Genomic DNA, 21,512 nt, shown 5'->3' with positions numbered 1-21,512 from the left:
TGAAATATATCATTAATGGAAACCAAGAGAAACATCCTCTGTATAACCTTGACATGGTCTAAAAATAAACAATGAAGGCTTTTAAAAGCACAGAAGCGTTGCAGTTTTCCAGCTAGGAGGTGCTAAGAGAGAAATTAAACTCTCGGGACTTATGCCACCAGAAAATTGAAGATCTAAGATATCACAAAGCCAGAACCTTCTCGCTGCCTCAGGCTAAAGCAAAATTTCCATCACCACCCAAAGAAGCAAGACCAGTGGAGAACAACTCAGTCCTACTTCCATTCTTGTTACTAAAGCGGACGTCTATAATAACCTCTCCAAATAAAACAATTTATCATGATATTTAGCTGTGTGTTTTGTGCTCTAACCACTTTGTTTCAATTTACCTCAGAAACTTGCCTTTGGGGAATTATAGGGATGTGTCTCTACAAAAACAAACTTAAAAAAAGCAGTGGCTTCTTCCAAGAAACTATAGCTTTTTGATTAAGCTGAAAACTGTCTTTGGAACACTACAGTTCCCCCAAATCTTTGAAAGGAAGTTGTCTTAAACCAGTTAAACCAGTTTACATTTGTCACACAGAGAAACTCTCCCATTTACAACTGACATTTAAGATGCTTTTGAGTGGCCTGCTCACTGTTGAAAGCATGGGGGGGACCTACAGTATTTAGAACTGCAATTCTGTGTATAGTTACTTGAAGCAAACCTCATTTAATATGTTTGGACCTCTGAATAAATATCAAAGGACCAGCTACAAATCTGTTGAAGTCTGAGAGCCAGTGTGATGTTATCCGTAGGGTATTGAACTTGATGCAGGATACCAGAGTTTAATTCCCCATTTATCCAGGAAAATCATTGAGTGACTTTGGGCCCATTATTTCTCTACTGAGCCTCTCTCAAAGGAATGTAAAATACCCAACTTGCTGGGAGGAAAGTGTAGATGACTGGGGAAGACAATGGCAAACCACCCCGTAAAAGGTCTGCCATGAAAACGTCATGATGCAATGTCACCCCAGATTCGGAAACGACTGGTGCTTGAACAGGGGACTATCTTTACCTTTTTAAGCTCCAGGAAAGGCCTGAGTTTTTCCAGAAATTAGAGTTGCTCTCAGGCTCATAGCCAAAAAATTCTGGTTGGGGGGGCCCACAGAAATTTTTTTTGGATGGAGGGGGCCCCCATCTGGCAGCCCCCACTCTCTCAGCCGCCACTTTTCTCCCCACGGCTCTGGTGACCCTGCCTCCCTCCAGGCGGCACCTCCCCCTCCCTCCCACTCACCCACTGGGAAAAACTGTAACGAGCAGGCTCCGGGAGCTCTTGCAAGGCGCCCCCCACCCCCACCAATCACGTGATCGGCTGGAAAAGCAGCACCAAAGCCAGCGGTTCCTACGCCGGCTTTCCTGCACAATCGGCAAGTTCAGCGCTGGCCGCTCCCAGTGCTGAACTTGCTGATCGCGCAGTTAAGCCGGCATAGGAACCGCCAGCTTCAGAGCTGCTTTTCCAGCCAATCATGTGATTGGCGGGGGCGGGGGGTGCCTTGCAAGAGCTCCCGGAGCCTGCTCTTTACAGTTTCTCCCAGTGGGTGAGTGGGTGGGAGGGAGGGGAAGGTGCTGCCCGTAGGGGGGCCACCAGAGCTGCAGGGAGAAAAGTGGTGGCGGAAAAAGCAGGGGCTGGGGAAAGGAGAGGCCATAAGGGTCCGAGGAGGGTTGGATGGGGGGCCAGGCCCCTCCGGGCCCCTCCATGGCTACGGGCCTGGTTGCTCTCCAGACCACAAAAATCTGTGGAAGTTTTGGAAAGAGGACCTTATGGAAGATCACATCCTCACCAAGCTCCTTCCCCTTCCCAATCATCAAATTCATTTCTTGTGGCAGAAGCTCTTGTGAGTCAGAACTCATTCCAATTCAAATAATGTATTACAGCCTCCAGTACTGTTCTTTAGTTTTCTGTTGAAGGTTACTCTGGTTACCACGAGTCAAACAACTAGGCTAACATAATGATTACTTAAAAAACAAAAGCCACATAATACCGTTTACTAGGACCATCCAAAATGACACAAAACAGTTGTAAGTTCTCCAGTTCATTAGGCTGGATATTTAGAAAGAAAGAAAGAGACCTCAGGCCATAAACTGAAAGGTTTTTCTGTGAGATTGTAGATAGTTTTCTCTGCTCTGTTCTATTCTACTGTCGCTTTCTGAATTTTCAGAGTGTTAACTGCTTGTTCATTGTATACAACATGCTGTTGCACTGCTTCTCTAATTCTGTAATCCAGTTTTGTGTCATTCTTTGTTGTACTGCTTTAATAGTATACTATTTAGTGCACTACTCTAATTTTGCGCTACTCTAATATATAATATATATATCAGGAAATATATTTTTTCTATATCTTTTCTGTTGTAACCAGTGCAGAGCGGTTATAAGTAGCTGCATTGGTTCAAAGCAAAGTGCAAAAACAAAAGCCATGTATTATTTTATATTAGAACCAACCAAAAATGTGAGAAAGCTTTTAAGTACTCCAAAACTCTTCATCAGGCTGTGTGTTTTTAAAAGGGCTGGACTGGGGGAAGAAGAGATTGGATTTATACCCTACCCTTCACTTGAGTCTATATATATATATATATATATATATATATATATATATATATATATATATAGGGAAATGATGGCAGAAGAGTGCAGACTGTTGATCACAGCATACCTTGGAACTCCTAGAATGTTCTTCCAACTTTGGTCATTTACCTTGGCCAAGTCAGCAATCTAAAGAACCTGAGCTACCTACTGATTACCTCAGAAGGTATGAAGCTTACTGTTTGGCTAGCTATTCTTTCAGCTGTCCATATGAAAGTAAACAGAGCCAAGCTAAGTGAGAAGGGTGAATGAGTTGTTGGTCTTGGAGAAAAAGAGATGTTTAATGTAATATTAAAGGCAAATACAAACATCACTAGGATTTCAGGATTTTCTCCACACACTTCTGTCCCCAGAACCGTTATTAGCCTGACGTTATGCCTACAGTAAAATGAGGTGGCAGAGAGCTGAGAGGGTAGAGCAGACTGTACTACTTCTGACTGCATGTAAGGAATTACATTTCTCTCAAAGTTCTCCTAATAATTCCCTGTAAATATGCCAAAATAGACTGAAACCCTTCTCTCTGATATGTTTGTTTTAAATTGCAGTGAGGGGGGTTGTTTTTGGTTGAGGTTTTTTTTTAAAAAAACAGGGCAAGCATTTAAATAGTGACTCTCCCCACCAGCAGTTTGAAGTGGTATATCCCATTCTACCATCTCAAAATTCGGTCATCTCCTCTAGCTGCATGCAGCAGACTAGGCAGTTCTTTACAGCTGGTAAAGGCATTTTCACATGTGACTGCCCTGCCTGGAATGAATCACTTGTGAATGCTATTAATGCAGTACGGAAAGCAGAAGTGAATCATATTTAAGCCACTATGTGTATGGAGGGGTCCCCCATAAACATAAATTAAAGATGCATTAAATAAAGTAATCAACGCAAGGAGATTCAAATCAATTATTTGTGAAAGAGTCCAGTAGCTTACAGACCAACAGATGTGCAGAGTTAAACACATGTGTTTATGCAATAGCGCCCTCTAGTGTTCAGAAGATCACTGCATTAGGCTGCATTTCCTAACTTCATGAAGTTAAAATAATACTTAAAGAAGTTAAACAAATTAAGTTTGCATTAAAACAAAGTGAGTCCAGTGGCACCTTTAAGACCAGCATAGTTTAATTCGGCATGCACACAAAAGCTTATTCCCAGAATTAAACTTTGTCGGTCTTAAAGGTGCCACTGGATTCAAACTTTGACAGTGAATATTCGAAAAGGAATAGAGTTCCTACTGTGAAAATATGTATACATACTCCTTCTACCTATGACTAAATTAATGTTTACCGCCAGATTAATAATGTTTACCGCCAGTATCAGATCTAGGAATGTTTTAATCATTGATTGATTTTAATGTGAATTTAATATGAATTTATTGTTTTATTATTGTGTTGTTCACCTTAAATGTTGTTAGCCGCCCTGAGCCTGCTTCGGCGGGGGAGGGCGGGATACAAATAAAATTTTACATTACATTACCTGCGTGGTCCCTTTCTAGTGGCTTCTGCATTTGGGCGGCTTATCTCCCATGGCTAAACACACAAACTTGGAAATGAGTTCCTTTGATTTCAGTAAATTGTTCTTCCACTTAAGAACATTTAGGATTCTACCTTTACAGCCAGTAACTGCCTTCATGAAAGTGCATGATTAGGAGACTCAACACCCTGCTTGTAGAAAACCACCATTTCAGAGAGAAGGGTAACTTTTGTTACAAGCGTATTACATTCTAGGAAGATGCAATCCCTCTTCCAGATAACTTATGCAGTGCTGGTGTAGCTAATGTGTGGAATGCATCATTTCTAACCCAGCAAGCGCTGCCACCCCACATTGCTAAAGAGCTACGATTACTATACAATCACCATCAGGAAGGAAGAGCCCACCTATATCGAAGCTGTACAGCACCACGGAATGTTTTAATTGTAATTGTATTTTATTGGTTTTAAACTGTAAATATAAACATCTGAACTGACTGTTAGCTGCCCTGAGTCCGCTTGTGGAGAGGGTGGGATAGAAATTTAAGGTAATAATAAATAATAATAAATTTCTACTTTCAAACATTATTTCATTTTTTAAAAAAAGGTGTAATCTCTGCATGCCCAGACTAAAAAATGGACAGCCATACGACTAGCTCTGTGGGTATGCCTTCCTCAGCAACAGTGGGAACACTTTGTAGAGAAGTGTCCATCTAGCTATTTTTTTAAAAAAAGTGGTAGACATCTATCTAATTATTTGGCTTCACCATCCACAATTAGGTGTGGATGAACCATATATTAAAAAGGCACGTATTAAATTCTCACATAATACTTAAAACATGCTTGCAGCAGAAATGACCTAAGGCACATTTTTACCAGCTTCCTGTTATTCTAATGCACAATGGCCTCCAGTTTCAAATGACATCATTTGAGATCTCTTCTGTACCATATGTGGGTTTTTTGTTTTTGTTTTGGCTATGCTTTATCTGGACTAGTCACCTACTTCAGGTATGGAAGAATCATAGTAAGAGTCCCCAGGTTCCTCTTCTCTGGCCATTTCCAGACTCTCTTGCCACGTGACATTATCATTCCAAAGGTCTGCAAAGAAGAAGCAAAGAATACAGATTTGTGGTACTCTATCAAATGCCTACATGTTAATCTTAAACAGAACTATAATGGCTTAGTTTCCTTTAAATGGAAGGAGGGCAGTTTTCACTGACTCTCCTCTCTCACCCTCTTCTTGGTGATTCCCTGTCCCCTAGGAGCAGCACTTGGAGGGAACATTTTTGTCTACAGCAGGAAGGAGAAAATTGCCTTCCATCAGTGGAAATTACTGGTAGATCCAAGCCTAGATACACAAATTGGTCAACTATGTGTGTCTAAAGTTACCAAACATACAGCTTTTCCTACATGAAATAAAGAATGGATAGTTCCCGACTGTTCCTCCAAGTCTCTTGGCGAGACGAAGGGGACATAGATCAGTTTTCTTTGCTGCCCTCTGCACCCTAATGATTACAGGAAACTGTTTGTTATTAGAGGTACTCATGCCTGCAGAGATCCAGATTCACAATTAGACCAAAAGAGCCACATGGCTATCGCTTGCACCACTCTAAACATACACACAAACACGCAATATTGTAAGGGGTTCCCCCTCTTTTTTACCTTTCAAGTAACTGCTGTCTTATGGCAACCCTGTAGATTTTTCAAGGCAAGAGACATTCAGAGGTGGCTTGCCATTGCCAGCCTCTGTGTCATGATTGTGGTATTCCTTGGAGGTTTCCCATCCAAGTGCTTGCCAGAGTCGACCCTGCTTAGCTTCCGAGATCTGACGAGATTGAACTAGCCTGGGCTATCCAGGTCAGGACAACATAAAATACACTGTTAATATTAAATATGTACCTATAACCGTTTAAATTAACAGAGTGCCTCTGAGCGAGGAGGGTGAGCTTTCCTCCCCATCACAGAACCTCAGCCAGTCCTTGTACATTTAGCATGAGGGAGCCCCCCTCTCAGACTTCTCACTCTCTCCTCAGTATGAGGCACAGCTGCTCAGGCAAGGCAATGAGATGGCCAAGGGGCCCAGAGGAAAGCAAACTGGCTACCAAGAAAGAAGAGTCCAGTCGCCATCAGCTCACTATGGCCAGCTTGTTCTTGTCCTGGGAGGCTGCCATGGTGATGGTTCGGCTTTCTCTCCTGTGTGGTCAGCTTGTTCTCCTCCTGGGAGCTGCTCAAGCGTGGCAATGAGTGTAAGGAGGGTGTGGGGAGCATTAGAGAGGACGGCCCATTTACTTCCACCATTGCACAAGGCCAACAGCTTTGAGAGGTTTGCAATTTATCCATCCTCCAGTATTTCAAGGTGGGAACCACTTACCAGCACGAGGCCCTGCTGGGTAATGGCCCACATCTCTGGAACAGGGAGTTCCACATTTCAGAGCAGTGCTCAGAACTGCAAGTGGCATGTCAAAGAGCCATATGTGGCTCCTAAGCCACTGGTAAGCATCAATGGACTATATACATAAATTTCGTGTGTGTGTGTGCACGTGCATGTGAGTGAGAGAATGAAAGAGAGAATAATGAGAATGAGAATAAATGAAATAATCAAATCCACAATTACACGTGAAACTCTCATGCAACTTCAAGATTAGATGACGACCATAAAGAAACATCCAGTTTGCAAACATGTTTAATTTGAATGCATTCAGCTTGAATCTTCATGACTCTAAAAGGACAGGGATATTCTTGTCCAGGTCAACCAACTGAAAATCTACTCAGCATCATAAATGCAATAGATAACCCTGCTGAAAAGGCAAGACAAACAACCGCTAAGTACCTACTTGGCTATAGGTCGATAGATGAACGATCCTTGCCAAAGACCCATCCTCACAAATGTTCGATTTGGGTGTATCTGTAAGAGGGAGTCAAGCAAAATTAGTCTGTGCCAAAGAATCCAAGACTTAAGTAGTTCTCTGTGTCCTGACACTCAAAAGTTTCATGGTGTCAACTTTTTTAACAGTACAGAGTAACCTTGACTGACCAAAGCATCCAGCTGTAGAGCGTTTCTAACCGGTTCTGCCACTAGCACACCCCAATGAAAAAGCAAAATGCTTGTTGGATAAAAATGTTACTTACTCCTCTCTCCATTTGCTTTGCTGAATGAAAACCTCTTTGTCTGAAAACAATTTCTTCTTAATCTTTCAGGGACAAAAAAAGAAAAGAAATGAATTTATGTTGTCCCACAATGTAACTTTGGCCTAATGAATGGAGGCTTTGCTGTTGCTGTAATCACGATAACATAGCTGCTGGTTTTACAGTCAGTTCCTTTTTTGTATAAAATTTAATGACCGTGCAATTATTTAAATTTCAGACTAACTGCCTGGGCTTTAGAGACACAAAACTGCTCTGAACGCACAAACTTTAAAGTTTCTGGAATGCCCCTGGTGAATGAATGTGATGTAAAGATATTGCATTCCTGCAAGGTGAAAGTACTTTATTTGAAAAATGAAAAGAAAAAGGTAAGACTGTCTCTAAAGCCTGCCCTAAATTAGAGGGCAGCTGACCATGTTATTGCAGTTTAGAGCAAAAGCAGTGAGTGTGTGTTAATGGTACATTTGCTTCTTTTCCATGTACAATGCAAACTGCTTTACATCACAACCAGTTGGAAATAAGTTCTCTCAATTTATTATCATCCATAGGAAGAACATAACCTGCAAAAGAGTAATTTGGACAGTCAGATCTCTGCTATTTAGAATCCCCGATACTGAGAAGTATCTAAATCTGTCTGCCAAAGAGATCAAAAATCAACCCTTTACATAGTATACTGCTCCTACATATGTAGGAACAACCACCTTATCTACAATAAACTGCCATTACAGTCCTCTAACTATGTTAGGAGCCCTGTGGCACAGGGTGTTAAAGCTGCAGTACTGCAGTTCAAGCTCTGCTCACATCCTGAGTTCGATCCCGGCGGAAGCTGGGTTCAGGTAGCTGGCTCATGGTTGATTCAGCCTTCCATCCTGCTGAGATCAGTAAAATGAGTACTCAGCTTCCTGGGGGTAAAGTGTAGATGACCAGGGAAGACAATGGCAAACCACCCCGTAAAAAGTCTGCCATGAAAACGTCATGATGTGACCTCACCCCATGGATCGGTAGCTACTTGGTGCTTGCACAGAGGACAACCTGTACTTTTTAGCTATCAGTTATTTACCTTCGGTTTTCCAGTAGCACTTTCTTCTGCCAGAATCACATTCTTCAAAAGCTCCCTTCCCTGTTCTCTGTATTCCTGCAAAAAAGCACATGATCTGTTCCTAGCTACATAATTTTTCATGAGTATTGCTTCACAACACTGCTTGTCAACATTTCAATACTGACACCTTCAGCAGTGTGAACATTCTAGAACATTCTGTGACACCTCAGCTGGTCAGCCAATGGGGTTGGTGACAAGCGGGTGACAGCCCATTTTGATCCCTGGAATATATAAAGATTCCTGATATGTGGTGAGGCAACACATGACACAAGTGATGGTTAAAGGCAATTTAAGCTTAAACATAAAATAATGCTCTTTGATTTCTTGCTCCCAAGTCAGCATCCACAGAATTGAAGTTTTGTTTATTTTTCACACATTCGGATTTCTTATTGACATAATATACTTGAATGGGAAACATTTACAGTTCATTTCCTTATTCCTTTGTTCATGAACTAGTCCCTTGCACAAGCACTGAGTCATTAGTGACCCAAGGGATGACATCACATCTCGACATTTTCTTAGTAGATTTTTTGTTACAGGGTGGTTTGCCATGGCCTTCCCCAGTCATCTACACTTTACCTCCAGCAAGCCAAAGCTCACTCTAAAAGCATATCTCTATAGGGTAACTTAAACTAGTTCTAAGACAGCTGAACGGCTACAGCATCTTCAGAAGTTAGGGAGAGAAATCACAAGCCCTTTGCAACTGTGCAGCCCCTTCCTCTTACTTCAGCAATGTTGATGCTATGAAATCTCATTGCCAGTTACAGACAGATGGCATAATCTGTGAGGGAAATGATTCTATTTTTTTAGCCAAACATTGGCTTACTTTTCAAACTTTATGTTGGTTTCCAAGATGTAGTTTTGTTTTTTAAAAACACTTATAAGTTGTCCACACCTTGTGGAATGGAGCCCTGACCTGGATAGCCTGGGCAAGCCTGATCTCATCAGATCTCAGAAGCTAAGCAGGGCTGACCCTGGCAAGTAGCTGGATGGGAGACCTCCAAGGAATACCAGGAGCAGGAGGGAGAGGTGGGCTGCCTCTGGAAGAGCACAGAGGCTGGAGATATAGTGCAGGCACACAACAGAATAGTAGCTAAGGCACAGGGGAAGCAAACCCCAAAGAGCAGAACCCCACTAGGTAGCTTAAATGAAAACAATGCAGGAGAGTTGTCACTGGAATTGGGCCCTAAGCTCCAGCTGCTGAATCTCAGCACCTTTTGGGATTCCTCTGAAACATTTCCTGATACTGCCAACTCCTATCCAAGCTATGCACATGTAGCCCTGAGGGACATACCCTCCCCCCGCTCAGCATTTCACTGTTGGCTTACCACATACCAAACACGGAGCATTCATAATTGTCTCTACATATATGAAATTGCTGAGAACTTACTAAAACAATAGCATGGGAAAGCCCTGAAAGAAATCCAATTTCCTCAGTAGTAAATAAACCAGCATGGACTGACTCTAATCTCTGCGTTTGATGGTTTAGGACCGCTAGGCAATGTCACTGTTTTATAAACTAAATCGTTTTCTGAAGGATTGTTTTAGCTAAAGAAAAAGGAGATTTCTGTTCATCTTACAAAGAGCGTGTATAGAGCTGCAACTTCTCAACATTCCTGTCGTGCTTTGCACTGGGCCTGCTGGAAACCATGTGCTGTATTGTTAGCCGAGAACAGGAAGAGAAGAAGCCTGTCCTTTGGGAGGAAGAATCTTATCATGCTGGTCTATAGCCAAGCAGCTGTTTCTCTCACACACACCTACACAGCCCCAACATGATTCAGCAGGCTTTTTTGGCCCCTGCGTGACAGCTTGAATACACAGTCTTCCTCCTCTTGGGTAGAGTTTAAAATTAGAGTAAAAACAGCACCAAAGGGGATGGAACTGCCATTCTTTAAACCTCTATGACAGGGGTGGCCAACGGTAGCTCTCCAGATGTTTTTTGCCTACAACTCTCACCAGCCCCATGCTGGTTGGGGCTGATGGGAGTTGAAGGCAAAAAACATCTGGAGAGCTACCGTTGGCCACTAGGCTTCCCAATCCCCAGGTCCCAGCAGGGGATCCCCCGGTTTTACAGGCTTCCCCCCTCCCCCAGCCAGCTGGCCAGCGGGGGAAGCCCCACCCCCACAGCCATTATGCACCTCCATGAACGATTCCCATAGGGAATGATGGGAATTGATCTGCGGGTATTGGGAGCTCTGGGGGGAGGCTGTTTTTTAAGGTAGAGGCGCCAAATTTTCAGTATAGCATCTAGTGCCTCTCCCCAAAATACCTCCCAAGTTTCAAAAGGATTGGACCAGGAGGTCCAATTCTATGAGCCCCAAAAGAAGGTGCCCCTATCCTTCATTATTTTCTATGGAAGGAAGGCATTTTAAAAGGTGTGCTGTCCCTTTAAATGTGATGGCCAGAACTCCCTTGGAGTTCAATTATTCTTGTCACACCCTTGCTCCTGGCTCCGCCCCATGTCTCCTGGCCCCACCCCCAAAGTCTCCTGGCTCCACCCCCAAAGTCCCCAGATATTTCTTGAATTGGACTTGGCAACCCTATTGGCCACTCCTGCTCTATGAGTCCAGGTCAAGAGATACAAATCTCCCCCCACCAAGGGTTGCCAATGACCAGGTAGGGGCTGGAGATCTTCCGCTATTATGACGGGTCTCAAGATCAGTTCACCTGGAGAAAATGACCACTTTGTAAGCTGGACTTTGCGGCATTCTACCCCACTGAAGTCCCTTCCTGCTCCGAACCCTGCCCTCCTTAGGCACCACCCCCAAAATCTCCAGATATTTCCCAGCTTAGAGCTGACTACCCCCCTGCTACCCTGCAGTGATCTGCTCTGTAAGCACATCAAGGCCACAAAATCACTTTTGGTGGAGATAGCTGCCAGTGCCTGGAACAACTTTCAATCGGCCTCCATAGACATGAAGCATAAATAATGCCTATACTGATCCTCCTCGCCCCATGGTGCTCAGCAGGGCCAGATTGGCCATTTAGCTTACAAGGTAATTTCCCAGTAGGCCACTGGTGGCCAAGCCATGGCAATTATGCCAGTGCCTCAGGGGCCACTCGGCTCCAACCCTTCATTGGTAAATCAGTGTCAGCTCACCAGTGGTCTCCTCCTGCACTGCTGCCGTTCTGTGGGAAGAGGCAAGGAGTGAGCCAAGATCCATTGCTGGTGTCACTGAATTCAGTGGCCTCGGAATTGGTAGCTTGTAGCACCACACAGGATACTCAATTGGGCTCATTCCAAGAAGAGTTGCCAACTCAGGATTGGGAAATTCCTGGAGATTTGGAGGTGGAGCATAGGGAGAACAGGGACTTCAATGGGATATAATGCCATAAAGCCCCCACCCCACAAAAAAAATGTCATCTGAAGATCAGTTGTAATTCCGGGGGTCTCCAAGGCCCTACCTAGAAGTTGGAAACCCAAGAAATTTAGGCTCCTCCTTTGAGGCTGGGAATTCAAGTCTTGTCTGACACTTCAAGCAGAGGGGAACATTTCCCTCCCCCTTGCAAGCCAGTCAATGAGCAACTGGGAAAACACGCACCAACAATGTACCTTGGGTTGACACATAGAAAAAGCCCAGCAGGAGTTCATTTGCATACTAGGGAGCATGTGACTGCTGCATGGTGGGTCACGTCAGCCAGAGCCCTGGCCAACCCTGGTGGAGCTCTGCTCCTGTGGGCTTTGGCAGAAAAAAAGCCCTGGATACGTTTGCTGTAGGTAAACTCTACTATATTCCCCTTTTACCACACAGAAGGACAGAGATTACAGAAGACTCAGATGAAGACACATAGGATTCTGAATGCCTCAGGAGTAGAGTGCTTTGCCCAGGGTGCCCAGTGCATGTGATCCCCATATAACCTATTTGCCCTGCACTAAGCAATTATGGCTATTGATCACAATTATGTCTATTGATCAGGATTTTAAGATATTTTAGTGATCTAAAGGAAAACCAAGAGCTCATCATTAATCTTTTCCAACCCAACATCTTTTATTCACAGAATATATCATCACTTGATACCATTTCCTTTTTATGAGAGAATGACTGAGTGTGAAGTATTATTTCACCCTGATTCATTGGTTTCTGGGGATTAGCAGTTAGACTTGCTACAACAGAGTCTACCCCGTGGGGAAAAAACTCACAAACATACAATGAAACAAAAATATCATTAGCGACACAGAGAAGAATACACTTTAGGGTGGCAGAGGGGAGTGAAAAAAACATGGATTTCCACCCCCACCCCCAACTTTGTTTTGTTTTTAAAATAAACAATAAAAAAGTACCAGCTGTGAGCCACACAGGGACAGAATACTTTATCCATCAGAGTTATGACTAACGTTAAAAAAGGGTGTTTAAAAATGCACAGAAACAGTATTAAATGTAAGGTTGCCAACCCCCAGGTGGTAGCTGGAGATCTCCTGTTATTACAACTGATCTCTAGGCAAGAGAGATCTGTTCACCTGGAGAAAATTGTGGCTGTGGAAGGTAGACTCTATGGTATTGTGTCCCATTGAAGTCCTTCTCCTCTCCTCCACTCCCCAAACCCTCCCTTCTTCAGGCTTCACCCCCAAAATCTCCAGGTATTTCCCAACCCAGAGCTGGCAACCCTAATTGAATCAGAAAATAGAAGAGGGGGGAGAGCAGATCACATAAATACGTTTAGAAGAAACTAAACTGATGAACAGAATAGCTTATGTGACAAGCCTGTTCTGTATTAGGCACAGCATAGAAATATCAAGTATATGATCATCTCTTGAAACTTCAGGCCGCTCATGGGCGTTCTATGTACATATCTAGCCAAATATCTATGTTGGCTTTGACAGTCATTTTGCTTCTGCAGTCAGCCACAATCAAGTAATAGTAGCGAGTACCACTTGTGGATGTCCACCTCAGTTGGCTTATGAGGCTTCTCCACAAATCTTGGGTACATGCAAGGCACAAGCTGTAGGAGAGGCTCAGTTTTCAGTGACATTATGCATTCTCTTGGCAACAGCAGTAATTAGGGCAGCTCCCTTTCCACTCCCGTCTTCCGAAAGCAAGAAAGTCACATCACACCGAGGTGCCAGCTGTTTCACTGTTTCTTGCAGAATCCTGGAAAAACTAAGATAACGGAGAAACAAAGATTACAATGCATTTAGAGGTCATGGCCACTTATTGGTTAATTAGAAAAATGCCAGCAATTACGATGGGTGAATGTGCATGGAAGGAGAGCTTTTGTATTCAAGGACCAAGGGGAGGGAAGCACAGTGCATCACAGGGTGCTGTACTCTAGACCCACTTGGCATTGTCCTATGGGATCCCTGTCCATGGGAGTCAAGGGGAAAGGTGCAGCTATGCCAAGTATCTATATCAGAGTGTCAAACATGGGGCCAAATCAGGCCCCTGAGCAACTGGCTGTTGTCTGCTTCCTTCTTCCTCTCTCTTGCTTCTTTTTGCATCACAACTTGCTTTACCAAGCTTGCTCAATTGCACAGCAGAGCTACTGAGCCAAGCCTCTCTTCCTTCGATTGGCTGAGGATCCTCCCCCTCCTGCTCCCCTAGAGAAGGAAGAGACAGAGCTTCCTCTGCCCAGTTCCATGGATTGCACAGGAGAGATACAAAGAAAGCATCATTAAGGCCAACAAGTGCTAACGTTTTAAGCATGTTTTATTTTAAGGGTTTTTTTAAATCTTGAATTATGTTTGTCTGTTCCGTTACCTGGCATTACATTTTGTGACACACATGGCCTGGCCCAACAAGGTCTCATATATGTCAGATCCGGCCCTCAGAACAAATGAGTTTGACACCTCCGATCTACATAGTACTTGCCTCCCTACAAAAATGCAGTCAGTACTAGGGATGAACACAAACCTCATCATGAACTTAATTTCTTGACTAACATCACCAGTTTGTGCCCATCCCTATCCACAACCCTCCATTTGGTTTTGGGGAGGTTCATGGGGTTCATGCTGGGAAGCGAGAGGGAGAAAGAGGGATTGCTGAAATAGCTTGCATCCATTTCAGCCTGTTGGGTGCAAGTCATTTCAGCAATCCCTTTCGCTCCTCCATCCGACTTCCAACTGTTCCCTTTAAATGGTCTCAGGGAACAGCCGCCGGCAGAAAGGAGGGAGGGAAGATCTGAGACCCAAACCTCACAAATCAAACCAGTTCAGTAAACGGGGAGGTTCGTAGTGGTTCGTGTAACATCACAAACTGAGAAAAACCTCCATTTCCCTGGTTCATGCCCATCTCTAGTCAGTACTACGAGAGGGAGAAGAGAAGAGATGAAAGTACTCACTGTGGATGTAGCTTGTATAAGGTTCCATCCACGCCTATGGTGGTTTTCAGGTGCTCCAAGTTTCTGTTCTCACGTATCTTCTCAACAACAGCCGCCAGTCCGGCTCCACAGAGTTGAGCTGCTCTCTTCGAAACGCAGCCACACACCTCCTTTACAATGATACTGTCATCACAGGTGCTGTCAAGACCAAGCTGCTGCAGGATTTTTCTCACTTGAAGCAAGGCAAGCCGGTCACTGTCAGGCAAACACAAAACAGACCTTCATGTAAGGCGGGGTGGCCAAACTTGCTTAACGTAAGAGTCACATAGAATAAATGTCAGATGTTTGAGAGCCACAAGACATGAAAATCAGATGTTTGAGAGCTGCAAGACGGATGGATGGATGGAAGGAAAACAGATGGGGGAGGGAGAGGTGGAAAGAAAGCAACTTTGACTTTAAATGCATTTTCCAAGCCAGCAGCTGGCTTGTTGAAGTGGTTTAAAGAGAGAAATGCCTTCTCCAAGCTGGTCAATAGGGTGTTGGGGGCTTCAAGAGCCACACAATATGTGCAAAAGAGCCACATGTGGCTCCTGAGCTGCAGTTTGGTCACCCCTGATGTAAGATCTTTGCAGAAGTAGCAGTCAGTAGCCCTAAACTAGCAAAAAAAATCTTTTGTAGGTCATCTTCTACTTCATGATTTTTGGTAGTTAGAAGACAGGTCTCCAGCGTCATATGGGGCCTTTTCTTCTCCCTGTGACCAGCAACCACAGAACTGATTATGCAAGATAAAGCATATCTGCACTGCTGTGTTAAGCTGCACAATTTATGCAAGACCCAGAATTTATTAACATTCAGTAATCACACAGGATATAGAGATTCAAGTGGGCACCTGGGCTGGGCTGAAGCAATAGAACAAAGTTTGAGTCCAGTGGCACCTTTAAGACCAACAAAGTTTAATTCTGGGTTTAAGCTTTTGTGTGCATACAAACTTCTTCAGATACATTGAAACAGATTCCCTCAGCCACTACAGGAGGAGGAGGAGGAAGAGTTGGCTTTAGATCCCACTGTTTACTACCTGAAGGAGTCTTGGAATGGCTTACAATCGCCTTCCCTTCCTCTATCCCCAACAGACACCCTGTGAGGTAGGTGGGCTGAGAGAATTCTGAGGGAACTATGACTGACCCAAGGTCATTCAGCTGGTTTCATGTGGAGGAGTGGGAAATCAAATCCCATTCTCCAGATTAGAGTCTATGGCCCTTAACTACTACATTACACTGGCTCTCCCTTGGTAAGGGAGGGGGTTAGTCGCCAGGAAGGGCTAGTTAGAGTCAAGATACATAAGTAACTGGGCAATAAGTATAGCTGAGATTGGATTAAAGCAGTTGGTAAGACCTGTGAATGGCATCAAATTAGCATAAAAATACAAGAGTTAGCAAACAGATTTGAGAACTAAGTGAGTCCAGTGGCATCTCCAGGATACATAGCTTTGTTTATAGATAAAGAAGAAGATATAAGAAGATACTGGATTTATATCCCACCCTATACTCTGAAAGAGTCTCAGAGCGGTCACAATCTCCTTTACCTTCTCCCCCCCACAACAGACACCCTGTGAGGTAGGTGGGGCTGAGAGAGCTCTTAAAGCAGCTGCCCTTTCAAGGACAACTCCTATGAAAGCTATGGCTGACCCAAGGTCATTCCAGCAGCTGCAAGTGGAGGAGTGAAGAATCAAACCTGGTTCTCCCAGATAAGAGTCCACACACCGAACCACTACACTAAACTAGCTCTCTAAATAGTCTTTAGTCCTGGCCCCTGCCAGGCCTGGGCAAGCCTGATCTCATCAGACTTTGGAAACTAAACAGGGTTAGCCCTAGAACAAAGCAGTAGACAAGTTGCACCGTTAAGACCAACTTATTCCCTGGTTCATACTCGGTTCATACTTGGATGGGAAACCACAAATTTATTTATTTATTTATTTATTTATTATTACTTTACATTTATATCCTGCCCTCTCCGCAAGCGGACTCAGGGCGGCTTACAATATCATAAAAACAATCAATTCCATAAAACATATAAAACCATAATTCACTTATCAATTTAAAACTATTTGCGCTGTCTCAATCCAGTCTGGCGGTATTGGGTTCTGACTATGATCGCCAGCTTCTGTAGGATGTTCGGTGGCAGCCCATTTTCAGTCAACCAGAAAAGCCTGTCTAAACAGTTCGGTCTTACAGGCCCTGCGGAACGCCGACAAATCCCGCAGGGCCCTTATAGCTTCTGGGAGGGTGTTCCAAAGTTCTGGTGCTGCCACCGAGAAAGCCCTGGATCTTGTTGCGCATAGCCTGGCTTCTTTTGGGCCAGGGGCAGACAGCAGATTTTTTGTCCCTGATCGCAGTGCTCTCTGGGGGATATATGGGGGATATATGGGGAAAGGCGGTCCCGTAGATAGGCAGGTCCCTGACCATAAAGGGCTTTAAAGGAAATCCTTCAAAGGAAATCCAAGTTTGCTACAGTGAGGTAGGCAGTGGGAAATCCTGGGGCATAACCCCACCTCTAGTTTATTATGGATGACTGTCCACAAACTATGCAACACTGAATTATATAAGAAGGCTTTTATATGCAGGCAATTGAGTTGCACTGTAGTAAATGATTTGCATAGTCATCTGGATCAATTATTAGAGGCTGTGTTTATACTACTATGTATAGCTCATTGAAGCTAGATCCTACTGTGGAATTTCACATAATGTAATGTGTCATGCTAATACGTAATACAGTTCTGTCTTTAGACTTCTGGTTGGTTCTACACCCCTAACCATATTGCATTGTTTATTGGCTGTCCCATCTGTCAATTGTACTTGACTCACTCTGTGTAAATCCTCCTTTATAGCAATATCTCAAACAACTCACAGGATTACAATATGCATAGGGTAACAATTAACACTTCTTCATTTTTAAGATCCAGATATTAATGCAATGAAAGCAAATCCAATAGCACAGTCTCTGCAAAGCATCAGCTGGCCACTCACAGTACTCCATCCTGGAACAAAAATGAGTAAACTGGGGAAGTTCTGTTCCACAAGTACAACCCTTTATCTATACCTTGCTTAAGGCAGAGTCATCCAGAGCAGGGTGCCAGAGGCAGACCTTCAAGGACAGACAGGCTCACATGGGCCTTCAGAAACACTGTTGCTTTGGATGGTGGGCTCTGTGGTATTGTACCTTGCTGAGGTCCTTCCCCAAAATCTCCAGGAATTTCCTAACCCAGTGGTGGCAACCCTAGCTCCTGCACAGAAACACTTTAGCGCTTTATATGGTAGGAAGTGGGATGCACACGACTCCTGAGTAGCATAACAAGTGGTTTTACCTCTCAATCTGAGACAAGAATTTGGTTTCAAATATTCCTCTGCTCCTCAGCGTTTCTGAAATCTGACCTCTGAAGAGAAGGCCTTGCTTCGTCAAGTCAATCAAAATCCGCCTCACGATTTCACCCAAGTACATTCCACTGGTCATCTTCTCATACCTTTTACATGAAAGAAAAACATTGGGCTGTGGTAAAAAAATATTGTTTATAATAATAAAAAAAAGGCAAAGGTAGTCCCCTGTGCAAGCACCAGTCGTTTCCAACTCTGGGGTGACGTTGCTTTCACAACGTTTTCACAGCAGACTTTTTACAGGGTGGTTTGCCATTGCCTTCCCCAGTCATCTACACTTTCCCCCCCAGCAAGCTGAGTACTCATTTTACCAACCTCGGAAGGATGGAAGGCTGATTCAATCTTGGGCCGGCTACCTGAACCAGTTTTCGCTGGAATCAAACTCAGGTCGTGAGCAGAGGGCTCCGACTGCAGTACTGTAATACATGCTGTCAAATGGGGCATTGGGTTTGGACTGTCCCATATGCTCTTCTTGAGGATCTGAAATGGCTCCTGGGGTGCAACAACACGTAACAGCAGCCAACCTGTACCTGCAAATATGAGTTGACCCAAAACATTTGTACAGAATGGTAGGGGTGCTTTCTAATGGAGAAGTAGCTGGCAAGGAATCATTTAAACTTTCCTTCTGATGCCACAGTCCCCTTCTGCCAACCTCCTAGGGTTCCCAGCCTCCCACTGGGAGCAGGGGTTTCCCCAATTTTGAGGCCCCCAACCTGCCAACACAGAGCTGGCTGGTGGGGGATCCCCACCCTGGAAAGCTCCGTTGGCACTCAATGTGCCTAGTGCAATGACATCACCCAGAAATGACATAATCACAATGGGCATGCTGCACAGGGGCACTCTAGACATTTGGATAAAAACTCAATGGTGCCGTAGAGTTTTTAACCCAAATCCTAGAGTGTTCCCTGCTCGATGTGCCACCATCAGGAGCCAGGTAAGGACTGGCAACCCTACAGCCTCCAGAATGGGAAGTCAGCCCACGTGAGGGGAAATGACTTGAAAATAGGTAGAAAATAGCATGTGGAAGAAAGAGTTCAACACAACACTCTCCCTCCTTCTCCACATAAAATTTGCCCCTCCACTTTTTCTACACCCCATCTAAGGGTTACCAACTCTGGCCTGGGAAAGTCTTGTAGATTTAGGGGAGAGTTTGTGGAAGGGGAATTTGGTGTGGAATTTCACCGGGAATCTATGGTATAACCTAGAGTCAGTTCGCCAAAGCTGCCATTTTCCCCAGGGGAACAGATGCCTGTGATCTGGAGATCAGTTGGAATTCTGGGAGAATTCTAGGTCCCATGGCTAGATCGGCATGGCAACCTACATTTTATCAGTCCCAAACTCAAAATGACAGAGAGCGACTATGTGTGAAAAGCTGCAGTTGGAGGGAAGAGTTCTACACTCTCCACTTGTAGTCTGTCTTCCACTTCTCACTTGACATGAGTTTGGCAGTGAACCATATTTGAAGACAAGGCTTCCTACAGTCATATATAGTTCTGCCCAGGGCTTTTTTCTACAAAAAAGCCCAGCTGGAACTCATTTGCATATTAGGCCACTTCCTCCTGACATCACCATTGTTTCACACAGGCCAGCAGAAACTTATTTGCATATTAGGTCAAACCCTTTGATGCCAAGCCGGCCAGAGCTATGTTCCTACTCAAAAAAAGGCCTGGTTCTGCCCTTAGAACCGTCAGGAAATGCCTTGGGTTGTGGATCCGTTGCCTGAAGCCAAGAGTTAACCATGAATCCGTGCAGATACAATATATGTCGACAGCCTTCCTGTTTTATCCAATTATCTGGCTGCATCACCAGACCTTCCAGCTGGCCAAAGCATATGCTCTTTTTGAAGACCTTGCAATAACACCCGATTTACCTCTGTTTTCCAGGGTTTAATGACCCTTCATCCACTTCTTGGTCATATTTCGTCCTGAGATTATTAATGCAGCCGTTGTCACCAAATCCTCCCCATTCTGTATTGATGCACATCTTGCCTTCATCCCCTTCGACAACTTCTATATTCTTCATGTCTTCCATGTAGCACACGTTACTGCCTGTCCCTGGGAGAAAACAAAAGCCCTGTGTGTTTTCATCTGCTTGTGCTGGAAAAAGCAGTAGAGACAGAAAGAGGAACAGCAGGACAACTGGGAAATAAAGAAATGCTTCCTGGAAACTACAAGATTTTCTACAAAGCTCAAGAACTGGAGACAGTTGACTAGAAAAGCAAAATAACAGTTAGAGAAGCTAACTAGAAAAGCAAAAGGGCAAAATCAGGCAGCTAAGTTAGGGACACCAGCCACAAGGTGGGACCTGGGGATCCCCTGGAATTATAGCTTCAGACTAAGGAAATCAGCTCCCCTGGAGAAAACAGGTGCTTTAGGGTGGAGTCTATAGCTTTATACCCCCCTGTCCTCCCTAGGCTCTATCCCCAAACCGCCAGGTGTTTCCAAGCTGGATCTGGCAGCCCTGCCACCTATTCCCCCCCATGGCACATGCTATGAGAAATGAAAGCATTTTGTACATATGAACTATAGGATCCCTAAAGCACTGGGTTGCAGGCCAGGAGTTTTGTTTCATGTATAATAGTTTGGGGCACGATATATAACTCTAAGGTGGCGTGTGACATCACACATTGGGAAACCTGTACACAATAATCGGTGACGCAGCATTATTTTTACCTGCAATGAGGCCAATTTCACAGTTTGGGTCTTCATAACCACACGTCATCATGGTCCCAACAGTGTCATTGACAATGGCCACAATATCCAGATCAAATTCCTGCAACAGAAAACTCATTTGGTGAACCTGCCTGGAGTGCGAAAGATGCTGTAAGTTTAGAGATGGGACAATTTGTTCAGCACCAAGGGCTAGGACAGCAGAAAGCAACTGTGTGCCACAACAGATCTATATATTTATTTGCACCAGTATGTGCCATTTTAGACATGTTACATCATTTACAACTAGCATTCTTAATTGCAAGGAAATCTGAGTCAACCTTTGAAAAACCTTGCTGTCTGATGCTATGAAGCCACTGGATTTCTTTATTTCTTTAGCCTCACAACAACTTGTGAAATGTTAAGGGGTCTTGACAGCTAGCGGGCCTTTCAGCAGAGCATTAACCTGAATCCAGCTTTTCCTGTCCAATATTCTGGGTATCTAGAATGGTATTCACTCCCCGCCCCCCATTTTTGCTCCTATAACAAAAAAGTTACATTCTCTAACCTATGACACAGGCTAGCATAGGAGTGGCCAGGTTGTGGCTTAGGAACCACATGTGGCTCTTTCACACACAGTGTGTGGCTCTTGAAGCCCCCACCACCCCATTAGCTGGCTTGAATAAGGCATTTCTCTCTTTAAAGCACTTATCCAAGCCAAGCCAACCCATGGCTTGGAGAATGCATTTAAAGTTAAAGTTGATTTCTTTCCACCTCCACCCCCCTCCATCTGTTTTCCTTCCTTCCTCCCTCCCTCATGTTTATTCTGTGTGGCTCTTATGTTAAGCAAATTTGGACAC

General features: G+C 44.2%; 2 protein-coding genes across 2 annotated transcripts in view; both read right to left on the bottom strand.

The window, feature by feature from the left end:
• The window catches only part of LOC132573592 (hexokinase-1), an 80,891-nt gene extending 75,787 nt beyond the window's left edge, over nt 1-5,104 (bottom strand). The window contains exon 1 of the mRNA XM_060241160.1: nt 5,082-5,104. The gene's annotated coding sequence lies outside the window, so the exon portion shown is untranslated. The remainder of the gene's footprint in view (nt 1-5,081) is intronic.
• Nucleotides 5,105-13,229: 8,125 nt separating this feature from the next.
• The window catches only part of LOC132573594 (hexokinase HKDC1), a 28,589-nt gene continuing 20,306 nt past the window's right edge, over nt 13,230-21,512 (bottom strand). Inside the window, exons 14-18 of the mRNA XM_060241163.1 lie at nt 20,677-20,776; nt 19,875-20,058; nt 17,938-18,093; nt 14,598-14,831; nt 13,230-13,420 (exon numbers count right to left, since the gene is read on the bottom strand). Coding sequence (XP_060097146.1) covers nt 13,276-13,420; nt 14,598-14,831; nt 17,938-18,093; nt 19,875-20,058; nt 20,677-20,776 — 819 coding nt within the window. The 3' untranslated portion in view covers nt 13,230-13,275. The remainder of the gene's footprint in view (nt 13,421-14,597; nt 14,832-17,937; nt 18,094-19,874; nt 20,059-20,676; nt 20,777-21,512) is intronic.

Source organism: Heteronotia binoei, chromosome 6 (genome assembly GCF_032191835.1).
Source record: "Heteronotia binoei isolate CCM8104 ecotype False Entrance Well chromosome 6, APGP_CSIRO_Hbin_v1, whole genome shotgun sequence".
In the NCBI taxonomy this organism is placed as follows: Eukaryota; Metazoa; Chordata; class Lepidosauria; order Squamata; family Gekkonidae; genus Heteronotia; species Heteronotia binoei.
This window is presented reverse-complemented; position numbering and strand designations above follow the sequence as displayed.